This window comes from Garra rufa, chromosome 10 (assembly GCF_049309525.1).
Source record: "Garra rufa chromosome 10, GarRuf1.0, whole genome shotgun sequence".
Taxonomy (NCBI): Eukaryota; Metazoa; Chordata; class Actinopteri; order Cypriniformes; family Cyprinidae; genus Garra; species Garra rufa.
Genome location: NC_133370.1, coordinates 46,509,159 through 46,524,488, shown reverse-complemented (window position 1 = coordinate 46,524,488; position 15,330 = coordinate 46,509,159). Strand labels below are relative to the sequence as shown.

Sequence of the window (15,330 nt, the reverse complement as noted above, 5' to 3'; positions counted from 1 at the left end):
TATCAGACTGAAAACTACTTCAATCCGAACTGCTCGTTTTGGAACTATTCTGAGCGGAGCATGTCAGGATATTGGTCAACACAAGGCTGCAAACTTCTTGCAACAAACAAGACTCACACTACTTGCTCCTGCAGTCACCTGACTAACTTTGCGATCCTTATGGCCCATCGAGATGCACATGCGGTGAGTATTAGTCGCTCCCAGACCTGCCCTGTGCTGGGACATCTGGTAGAAGAAATCAATATACATATTTCGATTATGTAATTATACGTCACTCTTATAAGCTACTCTTCAAAGCCCATTTTCTGCTTTCTACATGCTTTTCACATAACCATGATACTGCATATATTGAGTCTCTAGAGTTGCCAGAATGTCATTTTCTTTTGCTGATTCAGTAGATTTCATTTGGTATAATTTGTGTTCATCACAGCAACAGCAACTTATCTCTACAAGAGAAAAAAATGAATATACTGCAGCACTTTCTTAATATAATTCTTAATTTACTTTGATGAATGAATCTCTTGTGTCACTTGTAGGTTTCTGGGAACAGTGCAATTATGTCAGTATGACATATCAATAGTACTTGTCTGATAGCACCAAACATTATATGATATGATAACATAGCCGTCTTTTAAGCTGTAATGAATGTGGAAATTATGGATTCTGTGATGCAGCAAACTTACCTAATTGCTGCAACTACAGCTGTGGATAGATATTTAACCATTATGACAGCAGAATCATATTTTCTGCCTGCATATAACATATTGCATAGATATTGTGTTTTGTTAAAAAATGATTTCCTTCTTACTAAAACCTTTTCTTTAATCAATATAACCGTGATGCACACAATTTGCTGTTCTCATGAAAGAAAATCTTTATGAAAGTACTTACAAGATTGTCAAAGTTGTGTTGTTAGTAAGGTAGAGAATTGGAAATCATTATATTCACAAATGGAAATCAAGCCAAGTAAATATCACATTATTTTCTTAGTTTGAACAAATCCAGTCGATAATTGAACCAGTGCCTACAGTGCTGGAGGAGCCGATTAAAAAGCCTTGGATGCTGGTCTGATGTTAACATAAACAACATTGAAGTACAACAAATAAGGAAAGATATAATCACTGGCCTCAAGCATATCAACAGTACTGCTCTCCTAGAAAAGAAAGGGCAACAGCCCAAATTGGAGGCACCAGAGTTTCAGCTGCCCTGTTTTTCTGGCCAATTACCTTGTTCGAAGTCGCCCTTTCACAGGTCAGCAAGCTGGGGTATTTGATTAACTCACACATGTGGAAGTGGCTTGGATTACCAAGATATGTCTCGGCAGGATAGGACTGTATGGAAACAGGGTCCTTTCACTCCCAATTACGAACCTTATGGAGAAATACAAATGTGTTAAAGTTAGGTTAGACATGATACTCAAACAGTCACAAGATATCATTATTAGACAGGCAGATCTATCCCTAGTAATGGAAGGAAATGCAATCCACCATCAGCGGATGCAAAATCACCCCCTTGACACTGGGATATTGTAGGCCAGATACAACATGCAAGAAACAAGCTAGTCCACCTTGTAAAATGGCAATACCAGCCAACAACTTGTGGTGGAATAGATGCGCCAATCAAGAAGTCTAGAATTGCTAAAGCCACATCTCTAACCAAGCAAGACACATGGATGAGATAGGAGAAACAAATACCTGCAAAGATGTGTGGAATATGCTGGAAGAATGAGTTTTCTCATCTGTTCCACAAATAAGGTCCTTCTACTATAAACCTAAACTGGACATGAGCAAGAAAAATAACCAGTGCTATGCCTCAGAATGCCCAGTCAACCCATCTATTTCTAATATCTTTGCTTCGAGAGGGAGAGTGAGGAAAAGCAGACTCCTTGCCTCCTAAGGCTGGCTCACTGGATGCCTTCAGATACTAGAAGATGCACATCGACCTAGACCAGAAACAGCTTTCCCATGGAAATCGCCAACACCAGCCCAAGACCAAATCTTGGTCTCTGGTCCAGATTATAGCAGTATGTCTTCATTCTCAAGTTCTTTGGGAGGACTCTGTGGATGAGGCACATGAGTGGAAGAGGCTGTGATATGCCAACCTCATGGTAGAAGCAGAAATTTGAGACTGGAACATCAAGGTTTGCCCAGTTGAAGTAAGATGCATTAGATAAAACTCCGAAAAAAGGCTAAACATCAACTATATATCAAGAACAACTGGCTGCAGGACACAGATCAGGAAGATGAAGAGCCTGTGGTGGTCCTACCTCATGAGAGAGAGTGTATTATGAGTACTGAAAACACCCAAGGATGTTGACCCTGTTGGAAAAAAAACAGCATATGCTGGTTAGGTATATTTGGCTGCAGGTGAGCTAGTTTAAGCTGGTTGTGACCTGTTTTAAGCAGGTTCTTAACTGGTCATGTGCTGGTCCTAAGTTGACCCTAAGCAACTAGATCCTGCTCAGGACCAGCTTAGGGTCAACACATGACCATCTTAAACCATCTTAAACCAGCAGCCATGCTTCAAAACATACCTAACCAGCATATGCTGAAATTTTCTACAGGGAGGGGACACTACTGATGATGTGTCTAAATAAATTGCTTTGACCTTCAGCCCATCATCAGAACATCCATATATTGATTGGAGTGTCTGTTTATACTAAGTGAAAATATCCCACCTTGTTGGCATAGGCCATCTCCACTCAACAAACGTGAGGTGGGGTTAGACATCATAGCAAAAGACGGCCGTTAACCAGTAGCAGTAGGTAGTAAAGCGCATAGCACTCATTATTTGATGCGAATGACCCGAGTTCGAATCCACATTTTGCTGAACATGTTCTTCTCTATTTTCATATCACATCGGAAACGCATTTTTTAAAATAAAAATTAAAGAAAGAAACAAAAAGTGGAAAGTAACATGCCTTACATGTGTTTATTGGTTAAGGTTAGGGTTATAATTTAGACTCAATACGTTAATTATTGCATACTGTTTTCTAATGTTCTACAATACTGAGGTGCAGATATCTGCCACTATTTGCACTAAGTAGTGTAAATAGCATGTAACTCCTGTTATAGCATATTGCTAAAAAATACAGCTATTTTTACTTAGTGTGAATAGAATCCATTGCCATTTTCACTTAGTGTAAATAGCATCTAATTATTATTTGCACTTAGCTGCTGCCTTAATTAATGGAATGCTGATCCACAGGGATTGTGCTTTCATGAATACAGCCTTTTCAGTAAATGTATTATTTTGTTGTTGTTGCTGCTGTTGTTTAGAGGATCCGTGAACAGAAACCTGTCAGTGTTAAAACATCTTTAACCTCTTAAAAAAAGCTCTTTATTGATGCTACGTGTAAATAAAGACATGAGAGATTATTCAGACACTAGAAAGTTAGGGCATTCTGCTTTAAGACGTCTGCTGTCAAACACCCAGACATGAGCTTCCATTGTAGTCAATAGCTGTCTCTACTGTCTGCACACATTGACAATATAACAGCATTTTGTTGCTAATGTATGAATGGCAGAGAAGCGAATAAAAGGTAGCCACTGTGATCTTGTTTTGTTTGCATTTAAACTTGGCTATTTTCTAGAGGTTGCAGATAGTCTCTTCTCTTTAAAAAAAACAGAAGCTAATTCCCTCTGATTATATACTGACAAGTGAAGCGTTCAAGTTAAGTAGAACATGGCGTGACTGTTAATGCTAATGTTTATTTTTCCAGGGTGTGGGAAGCGTTCATGAGCTCCTGCTGACAGTTATCACACGGATGGGCATCGCCGTTTCGCTTGTCTGCCTTGCCATTAGCATCTTCACCTTCTGCTTCTTCCGCGGCCTCCAGAGTGATCGCAACACCATCCACAAGAACCTCTGCATCAACCTCTTCATCGCAGAGCTTCTGTTTCTCGTGGGCATCAACATGACAGAACCTCCGGTGGGTACATTTTTTTGTAGTATGTGTGATCCCGCTAAGCACTCTGGGGGAAAAAAAAAAGAAACAAGATTGGTGTAAAGAGGGTTTATTTCAACTCTAGTAAGCCTATATTTTTAGGCATCATAGGCATTCCTCTTCGCAAAATAACCACCACAGCCATGGCATGATGTGCCAGTAGAATTGCCTACTGGCAACCAACAGAACGACAAATTGCCAACCTCTAGTCCAGTGGTTCCCAACCACGTTCCCTGGAGCCTGCCGAAAATGCACATTTTGAAGGTCGCCTATGTCTACAGCTATGATTTGGTGCAAGATAACTACTGAAGAAGTGTTAGCAATGCTACTAATCAAAAAAAGAAGAAGGTCAAGAAAAGGTCTTTTTAGGCCTTTTTAGTCAGGGATGCTCACCAGTGTTTGAAGCAAATCTTTTTGTGGTGTATATTCTAAATAGGAGCCAACCCTGCTGCTGGAAAATTGCCTTCCTGCAGAGTTCATTTCCAACTCTGCTTGTAATTTTTTAAGTAAACCTTGGTTAGGTGGTTCAGGTTTGTTTGATTACACTCTTAAAAAATGAAGAACCTTTATACATCATTGAAACCTTTTCGTTAAACAAAGGGTTCTTTATAGTGGAAGAACGCTTCTTTAGATTATAAAAATGTTCTTCACACCAAGAAAAAAAAAGTTTCTAAAAAATTTTTTACTGAAAAGTTCTAAAATGGCTATTCTATGGCACAGCCGTGGAAACCCCCTTTTGGAGCCTTTATTTTTAAGAGTTTGGCGTTAGAACTGATGGAGGTTTTTGATGATTGATGATTTTGTTTTGACTCAAATAACTTTTAAACAAAGCTGTTCTTGCAAAAACAGCTTTGAATACTAATCTCCTTTAATTTCTTTCTCAGATTGTGTGCTCTGTGATTGCTGGAGTCCTGCATTTCTTCTTTCTTGCTGCATTTGCCTGGATGTGTTTGGAGGCCGTCCAATTGTTCCTCATGCTTGTGGAGGTCTTTGAAAGCGAATTTTCTAGGCGAAAATACTATTACGCATCTGGCTATCTGTTCCCCTGTGTGGTGGTTGGCATTTCGGCAGCTATCGACTATAAGAGCTACGGGACGAGGAAAGCGTGAGTAATCTTTTATTTTGTTTAAACTTTGTTTTATTGAAAACTTGAGATTTTTTTAACCTAAATTGTACTAGTTTTTGCTATGGTACCAAAATGGTATTGAATTCATCGAGTTTTAATATTGACAGCTGAAATTTTAATGTGATAACATTATCGCCATAAATTGTCCAATTTTACATCCAGTATGACATTTTTAATGTAACGAGGCACACATGATCTAGTTGATCAGAAATGCTTTCTCCAATGGTGGATCTCTCAATATAATTTTGGGGCAGACTGAGTGTCTTTTTTCCATTAGACAAAACAATAATTTATGGCAGTATTTCCCAACCCTGGAGGCACACCAGCGGTGCATATTTTCAAACTCTTCTTAATCAAACACACCTGATTCAACTCAACAGCTTGTTAGTAAGATCTGAAATTGATGGGTTTCGAAAATGGAGACATCCAAAATCTGGTGTGCCTCTGGGAACAGGGTTGGGAAACACTGATTTTGGGAATTCATTCCCTCCAATGAAAGTGGTTGTCACTCTTCAAACTTTGCAATGTGTTCATGGCTTGAAGTTATTGCTTCTATGGTGGTCATTTCTCTATTTTTTGTCTTTTTTTTCAGATGTTGGTTGAGGGTTGATAATCATTTCATTTGGAGTTTCATTGGCCCCGTTACATTCGTCATTATGGTAAGTTTTGCACATTTCCCATTAATACCTCAATTTAGGTGTGTAGAATTTGCACAGGAAATGTTACAGAATTTTGAAATTATGCACAGTGATATAGTACTTCCTCTTGGCCAATGATGAGAGATTTCTCTCGCACAATTGGTATATTTTAATGGTGTTCTGGTTCTTTGCATGTATGACTGTATGTCCTTTGTTCCCATTGGTTGATTATTTATGCTATTTTTATGATTGGTCAGTAATGTATACTGTGTTCCCGTTGGCAGTCTTCATTTATAGAGTGCAACTTCTTCGATTTAATAGTTATTGAGGCCACTGTGCTCTTGGTAACCTTCAGTGCAGCAGATGTTTTTGTAGCCTTCGTCAGATCTGTGTCTTTACACATTCTTGTCTCTGAGCTCTGTAAGCAGTACCTTTGCCCTCATGGCTTGATCTCATATGCTTTTACATCTGTTAGACCTTATATAGACAGGTGTGGGCCTGTCTAAATCATGTCCAATCTATTGAATTTGCACACATGGGCTGCAATCAAAGGGTAAAATCAACATGAGCCAGAGAAATGGGATTCACCTGAGCTAAACTTCAAGTGTCAAAGGCCTAATATGTGCCCTGGACTACAAAACCAGTCTTAAGTAGCACGGCTATATGTGTAGCAATAGGCAAAAATACATTGTATGGGTTAAAATTATCGATTTTTCTTTAATGCCAAAAACCATTAGGATATTAAGTAAAGATCATGTTTCATGAAGATATTTTGTAAATTTCCTACCGCAAATATATCAAAACTTAATTTCGATTAGTAATATGCATTGCCAAGAACTTCATTTGGACAACTTTAAAGGCGATTTTCTCAATATTTTGATTTTTTTGAACCCTCAGGTTGCAGATTTTCAAATAGTTTTATCTCGGCCAAATTTTGTCCTATCCTAACAAACCATACATCAATGGAAAGCTTATTTAGATATTATTTAACTTTCAGATGATGACACTTATGACTGGTTTTGTTGTCCAGGGTCGCATACTGTATGAGCTTCATATTTTAGTTTAAAGTTAAGTTTTAGTTAATTTTCAGAGTTACCACAAATCTGGTTTTACTTGTCATTTTGGGGTAAAATAATATAAATTATTAAAAAATAAAAAGCATTTTAAATGAGCATTTGAAGGCTGCGACATAACAAAATGGAAAAAAATAAGGAGAAATAAAATGGGCTACTTTCTGAATGCACGGTCACAAGACAGCTATGGCTTATGGCATCACTAAAAGCATAACTTTATGTAGTGAGGCTGTCTTTTTCACTCCAAAAATGGCAAGATATCGTGTATGTGACATTTTCAGGACTATTAAGCAGATTCTCTGCCTTGCCCTTCATGAAATGCTAAAATGTACTTCAACTGGCTCAGTCAGCTAGCAGAGTAAAAATGTTCTTGAACACAAACCGTTTTATATTAAATCTGTGCTTATGGGTCTATTTTGGGGAATGGAAGGGTGAGATGGTGGAGGAGGACGGGAGGCGCTTCGGCTAGCCTGGCTTCCTCTTGTGCCGTGCCTGGCCGTCTCATCAGATCTGTGTCATCACTCCCAGCTGTGTTATAAATGCATTCCTGGCCTTTCCACCCATGGCGGAGCGAAGCGGCTCCTGGTGGCTCAGCAGCTACACTCAACAGCCCCATAATCAATGATCTAACAGACCCGACCTCTCTCTCTCGCAATGAATCCTCCCATGTCTTTTCCTTCTGTCAGTTGACCTGTTTCTCCTTTCATTAGTAATCTCTACCTCCTCAAATGTGGGTTTTCATATTGCTTTTTGGTGCTGCAGGCATGAATTAAACCTTAAATCAGGAAGAGAGGTGTGCTATTTCTTTTCAGACATGTTTAGACGTACAATTTTTGCCTGACAGTCAATAAAAGGGTGATATTGAAAGAGAAACCAATACCAGGTTCCAGAGAAGTGGAAAAGCATGTTTTTTCACTATATAATTCCTAATCAAAATAATTGTTAACAGAACAGCATGGTGCTCGCCGTACCAAGAGAACAATGAGTCTGATAAAAAATGTGTATGCTGTACCATATTCTTTATATTTTTATCTTGTAAGCTACATTGTTGAGGAAAATGTAGATGTAGATAAATTGCATGTGTCATATAGTCATATTGAATGCAAAACAAGAATGAAGAATATGAGTATAAAGTAAACAAAGTACAGTGGCATTCATTACAAACATCATTTATTACAAAACACCAAGGCTAAATGTATTTAAAGCGAACGGTCTGGGAAATGCGCTAAATAAACTTCACATGCCTTACCTTGCCTAACAAAAACAAACCATTAAAATTGAATCTGAGGAGAGATAAAAAACTGAAATCCACAAGATAACATTTCTATACAAATGCATAGAGCATTAATGTGTAATTCACCGGAAAGTTATTTACTGAAGTGGAAAAACGTAATGATTTCTGTCGTTTTAAGGTATTTCTGGTCTACAGTGTTTTTTTTTTTTTCTTGACTATATTGGATGTGAATATAAAGATTAAAAGTAAATGAATTAAGAAAAATAAATGCTTATCTGAAGAAATGGAGAGATATGAGTGAAACAAGATACCATGTAGTCCATTGGAATAACCCAAATCTAAATATTTCCGTATTTGCAATGTAGTGTTTGGTTGCTAAACTATTATTATGGCTTTTGGTTGCATTATAAAAGTTGCTTTGGATACAAGTCGCAGCATGTTTCATATGATAAAAAATAATATGCAATTCAAACAGAACTAGTGAACAAGTCAAAAGTCCTTCCAAATTTGATGTGAAGTCAAAGCATAAATAAAGATTTAAATCATTTGCAATTGATCAAACTTATTATTTCTTTCTAGCTTGCTTTCTTTATTTCCCCCAGTCCCCCTCTTTCTTTAATTTGTTCTGTTTTTGAGCGGGCCGCTCCGTGTTTGAAAGGCTCTGAAAAATTGAGTTGAATTCTTCGGTGTTTACATGTGGTTTGTGTTGATGATCGACAAAGCAAAGAATTCAGTGCCTTTTCTTTTCAAAACCATATTCTTTTCCCCTCTCTTTCTAGCTGCTTTGTGCGTATGCGTCTGCCTTCAAGAAATAAACCAGATGTGTGTTTTTCATCCTCTTGTATGCAAAGCAGTAATGTGCTCACTTATTTGTAGGTTTCCCAGTTCTGGATTACAGTTAACAAAATGTGCCTTAGATTATTTCGCTGCGCGGAGTCTAAAATGGCATAAAACAAGTGGGAAACTTGAAAATTAGGTTAAAGTGTTGGAAATCTACATATTTTATTTCAAAATGTAGGTCACATTGAAAATATAGCATCAGTTTATAGATTCCCAGAATGTAAGTCCATAATATTAGTTTTTTTATCTGCGACTTGTATCCAAAGCAACTTTTATAAAGCAACTAAAGCCATAATAATAGTTTAGCAACCAAACGTTACATTGCAAATATAGAAATATTTAGATTTGGGTTATTCCGCTGGACTGCATTGTATCTTGTTTCACTCATACACTGAAAAATGCTTTTCTTACTTAGATTTTTTTATGTTGTTTCCAGCCAAAGTATCTAAAAATTCTTAAATCAAGAAGGATTTTCTTGACAAGTAAAAATTATTTTCTTGTTTTCAGTAAAAACAAGTCAAAATTAAGTGAGTTTTTGCTTAGAACAAGCAAAATAATCTGCCAATGGGGTAAGAAAAATAATCTTATTTCAAACAAAAAACAAGATTATTTTTCTTACCCCATTGGCAGATTATTTTGCTCGTTTCAAGCAAAAACGCACTTAATTTTGACTTGTTTTTACTGAAAACAAGACAATAATTTTTAGATATTTTGGCTGGGAACAAAACAAAAAATCTAAGTAAGAAAAGCATTTTTTGCAGTGTGTCTCTCCTTTTATTTCAGATAAATGCTTATTTTCCTTAATTCATTCACTTTCAATCATTATACACTGCAAAAAAAGGCTTATCTTATTTAGCATTTTTATCTTGTTTCTGGTCAAAATATCTAAAAAGTTAAGATGCATTTACTAGATATTTAGTCTTTTTTTCTCGGGGGGGAAAAAAAAAAGAAATTAAATGCAGTTTGTTTAAAATAAGTAAAATTATCTTCCAGGGGGGTAAGTAAAAACTCTTGATTTAATAATATTTTACTTAATAATTTTACTTGTTTTAAATTAAGTGCATTTTGCTTTAAACAAGACTAAATAGCTTATGTAAATTTGCTTATCTAGTAAATACATGTTAATGTAAGAATTTTTTGATATTTTGACTAGAAACAAGACAAAAATACTAAGTAAAACACTGTAGACCAGATATATTTTAACTTGTTAAAAAGACAGAAATCATTATGTTTTTAGTTCAGTAAATAACTTTTCGGTGAATAACACATTAATGGTATATGTTGATGCTATAGTTTCAATATGTGAGCTATATTTTGAAATAAAATATGTATTTCCAACACTTTGGAAACATTTTATTTAACCTCATTTTTGAGTTTCCCGCTTGTTTTATGCCATTTTAGACTTTATGATCTTGATTTTGTGTGGATATTTCTAAAGTCCAGGGACAAAATAACTTTTATGTCACCACCAACTGAATTAGGACATCCGTTTTTAAACAGGACTTGCTTTATTCTTGTTCCACGTTTAAAATAGACAATGCTGTTCTTCGGGACTCATTTTTTTGTTCCTCGAAGTGTGTTTCTTTAAGAGGTCTTCTCTGGTCAGCCTGAATTACATTCCCATGTTCAGGGCGGTGAAGAAAAACACAAGCGCTTGCCAGCAAGCAGACATTTTCAGGGCCAAAGTTATGACTTACATTCGTCTGAGAAGGCGCCTACGCGCAGTTTGTCTCCGATAATCTTTAAGATCAGAATTGGGAACAAATGGTAGCACTTTATTTTCTGGGTGATAGTTTATGTCTTGAGAAATATTAACATTCTTACAGGCTTCTGTACTGATTTGAATCACATCTTCATCTAAGATCTATTTTAATAGTCATGTTAAGAATTATTAAAAATAGAAAGAGTCTACACTCTTAAAAATAAAGGTGCTTTAAACGGTTCTTCACAGCGATGCCATAGAAAAACCATTCAGTCACTTTCTTCACTGCAAAAAATGCTTTTCATACTTAGAATTTTTGTCTTGTTTCCAGAAAAAAATCTTTAAATGACTGTAAAGGAGACAGTATATATCTAAAAGCATAATTTTGACAAACGAGCCGTTTTTGAGATTGACCGTGATTTCGTTTTGTGGTCAATGGCCGGTGAATGGGAATACTAGGGGCATAACTTTGAGCGCATCAAAATCTATATTTTTACGACACTAAGAAGACTCGACACACCATGAAACTTTGCTCGAAGTATCGTCTGGGTCTCTACACATGAACTCCAGCATTGAGAACATTGTTTGTGAACACAGAGTTTACTAAAAAGAAAGTTTTTGAACAACTCACTTTCACTGTTTGAGTTTCCGCTCGCGGCCGTCTTGCCAGTCAAGAGGTGTCCATCTCTGAATGCGAGGATGGATAGCTCCTAAAGCATATTTCCATATAAATGCATGGCTAATTTGTTGTTTTGTCGCAAGTGAAAAACAATATTAACCTTCTAGTTGTAAAAAGAGCCTCATATGTGACCCTGGACCACAAAACCAGTCATAAGGTAAAATTTTACAAAACTGAGATATATACATCACATGAAAGCACAATAAATAAGCTTTCTATTGATATATGGTTTGTTAGGACAGGACAATATTTGGCTGAGATACGTCTATTGGAAAATCTGGAATCTAAGGGTGCAAAAAAATTAAAATACTGAGAAAATCACCTTTAAAGTTGTCCAAATTAAGTTCTTAACAATGCATATTACTAATCAAAAATTACATTTTGATATATTTATAGTAGGAATTTTACAAAAAATCTTCATGGAACATGATCTTTACTTGATATCCTAATGATTTTTGACATAAAAGAAAAATCAATAATTTTGACCCATACAATGTATTTTTGGCTATTGCTACAAGTATACCCCAGCGACTTAAGACTGGTTTTGTGGTCCAGGGTCACATATAAGAAACATTAATATATAAGAATCCTGCATTCAGAGATGGACACCTCTTGACTGGCAAGACGGCTGCGAGCGGAAACTCAAACAGTGAAAGTGAGTTGTTCAAAAACTTTCTTTTTAGTAAACTCTGTGTTCACAAACAATGTTCTCAATGCTGGAGTTCATGTGTAGAGACCCAGACGATACTTCGAGCAAAGTTTCATGGTGTGTCGAGTCTTCTTAGTGTTGTAAAAATATTGATTTTGATGCGCTCAAAGTTATGCCCCTAGTACTCCCATTCACCGGCCATTGACCACAAAACGAAATCACGGTCAATCTCAAAAACGGCTTGTTTGTCGTAATTATGATTTTAGATACAAGTTTGTCTCGTTTACAGTAAAAAAAAAAAAAAAAAAAAAAAAAACAGCCCAGGTTGCATTTTGGCAATAGTTATCCTTTAAGTGAGTTTTTGCTTGAAACAAGCAAAATAATCTGCCAGTGGGGTACACTGCAAAATATGCTTTTCTTACGTAGATTTTTTTGTCTTGTTTCCAGCCAAAATATCTAGAAATTCTTGAATTAGGAAGGATTTTCTAGACAAGTACAAATTTGTGTCTTGTTTTTAGTAAAATTAGGTGAGTTTTTGCTTAAAACAAGCCAAATAATCTGCCAATGGGGTAAGAAAAATAATCTAGTTGTCTGCTTGAAATAGGATTTTTTTTCTTACCCCATTGGCAGATTATTTGGCTTGTTTTAAGCAAAAACTCACCTAATTTTGACTTGTTTTTACTAAAAACAAGATAATAATTTTTACTTGTTTAGAAAATCCTTCCTAATTCAAGATTTTTTAGATATTTTGGCTGGAAACAAGACAAAAAATCTATGTAAGAAAAGCATTTTTTGCAGTGTAAGAAAAATAATCTAGTTGTCTGCTTGAAATAAGATTATTTTTCTTACCCCATTGGCAGATTATTTGGCTTGTTTTAAGCAAAAACATGCTTAAATTTTGACTTCTTTTCTGAAAACAGGACAACAAATTTTTCTTGTCTAGAAAATCCTTCTTGATTTAAGAATTTTTAGATATTTTGGCTGAAAACAAGACAAAAAATCTAAGTAAGAAAAGCATTTTTTGCAGTGTTACCCTTTTATAATCTGAAGAACCTTTTGTTACACACACTGCAAAAAATGCTTTTCTTACTTAGATTTTTTTGTCTTGTTTCCAGCCAAAATATCTGAAAATTCTTAAATGAAGATGGATTTTCTAGACAGGTAAAAATTATTTTCTTGTTTTAAGAAAAAACAAGCCAAAATTAAGTGATTTTTTGCTTAGAAAAAGCAACATAATCTGCCAATGGGGTAAGAAAAAAAATCTTATTTCAAACAGAAAACAAGATTATTTTTCTTACCCCATTGGCAGATTATTTTGCCTGTTTTAAGCAAAAACACCCTTAATTTTGACTTTTTTTCTGAAAACAAGACAATCATTTTTACTCGTCTAGAAAATGCTTCTTGTTTTAAGAATTTTTAGATATTTTGGCTGGAAACAAGACAAAAAAATCTAAGTAAGAAAAGCATTTTTTGCAGTGCAGATGTTAAAGGTTCTTTATGGACCCTTTTAGACAAAAAAGGTTCTTCTATGGCATCGTGAAGCACCTTTATTTTTTAAGAGTGTATGCACACTACTACCAGTTTATAAGCCATCTTAGAAATTCCCAGCAGAGTTCATGCGTGCTTGCATTTTGGCATTTTTGCAGTTGCTGTCTGCTTTATGAATTATTGAAGGCTACGCTTTGTAGTTCAGCTCAGCCAACATAAACCATGCTTTATTTGTATTTTTTAATGCCACTGCTAGTCGTCTAATAACCTGGTGATCATAGATCCAGAGAAAGATCGTTACATGCTGCATTCAGGAATGCGAATATGAATATGAAATGATGTTTGACAAATATGCCGTCGGAATGATGAATTGCATGAAACTGTGGGAAAGCTGTGTGGTCTTTTCAACATGTTTTATCTTTTCCGACAGCTCAATCTCATCTTTCTGGTGGTGACTATGTACAAGATGTTAAAACACTCAACGTCTATGAAACCCGATTCCAGCCGACTGGAGAGCATACGGTAAGCTCAGCCTTCGATGCTGTCGTCCACGTTTAGCGGCTCGGGTTCAGCCCAGCTGTCTGTGCAATTTTACGTTCTGACATTTGCTTTCATGTTTCGAACTCTGCTATTTTGTAGTCACGACCTATCATCTTGATTGCTTTATTCGAAGCGACAACATGCTAATAACAACAATGTGGCCGTTGCACTGTGACTGAAGCGGTTCATGAGGTAGAGGTTGCATCTGGAGCTGGACTTGTAAATACTCAAATCTAGCTAATTGGGGTTTATGGGAATAATTAGAGAAAACGTTAACTTTTCAAGCACCGTGTTATTAACTAATTCGTTTGCTTCCTGCAATGCGATATCACAGTCTGACCTTCTTATAAACATTGTCCTTGGGAGCGAAATGCATATTTCCAGATGGGCCGTGCAATGGTATGATAAGCAAGATGTTTTATTGGACCCCAAGTCGTAATTACTTTTAAACTTGCATCTGGGGGCCGTGAAATCTTCTCTTGTCGTGTCCATTTGAGGAGATCGTCCGTTCAGGACATTTGATCCACAGAAATACTCGCTGGAATCTCTAACTGGAAAGAGTCCAGTGATATTCCACTGTTTTGCAGTTGTGTGTATCTGGGTGGTCTAATAGGAATGCCTTCGATTTATAAAAGTAAATTACTGTTTTAGTTTTTCTTTCAGCTTGCTTTTTAAATTAGTAATGTCCCTTTTGCAAACAGATTGTTTTTTTTTAATTGCTTCTCTTTAATGATTCATTTGTGTTTGTGTATTGGGAATAAAACGGAGCACATGAATGCACTAGCCAATCAAAGGCAATTAATTAACTGACTGACTGAGAGAAATAAGCTCAATAACACTCAAATCAGCAGCGTTTTTGCTCAGCATGACCTCACCGACTCTTGAGCTCTTCATTCTCACGAATGATATCATTATAATCAACAATGAAGTCAGTGAGATTAATCAGTGCCATAAATGAATTCATAAACACGCACACAAAGATAATGCAATCTAGCTTTTGTTAATTAACTTTAAAGGGACAGTTCAACTAAAAATTTAAACTTTTTTTTTTGCACAGCCTCAAGTCTTTCCAAACTTGAGTTTATTTCTGTTGCTAAACACAAAAGCAAAAAATGCTTTTCTTACTTAGATTTTTTGCCTTGTTTTCAGCTAAAATATCTAAAAATTCTTAAATCAAGAAGGATTTTCTAGAAGAGTAAAAATTATTTTCTTGTTTTTTTTAGAAAAAAAACAAGTCAAAATAAGTGAGTTTTTCTTATTTCAAACAGAAAACAAGATTATTTTTCTTACCCCATTGGCAGATTATTTTGCTTGTTTCAAGCAAAAATGCACTTCATTTTTTTCTGAAACCAAGACTCATCTAGAAAATCCTTCTTGATTTAAGATTTTTTAGATATTTTGGCTGGAAACATGAC

The 15,330-nt window shown here is 35.8% G+C and overlaps 1 protein-coding gene across 1 annotated transcript in view; it reads left to right on the top strand.

The window, feature by feature from the left end:
- Positions 1–15,330, top strand: part of LOC141344608 (adhesion G protein-coupled receptor L2-like) — a 68,075-nt gene that overhangs the window by 31,041 nt on the left and 21,704 nt on the right. The window contains exons 8-12 of the mRNA XM_073849480.1: positions 7–183; positions 3,722–3,931; positions 4,831–5,051; positions 5,665–5,731; positions 13,806–13,897. Coding sequence (XP_073705581.1) covers positions 7–183; positions 3,722–3,931; positions 4,831–5,051; positions 5,665–5,731; positions 13,806–13,897 — 767 coding nt within the window. The remainder of the gene's footprint in view (positions 1–6; positions 184–3,721; positions 3,932–4,830; positions 5,052–5,664; positions 5,732–13,805; positions 13,898–15,330) is intronic.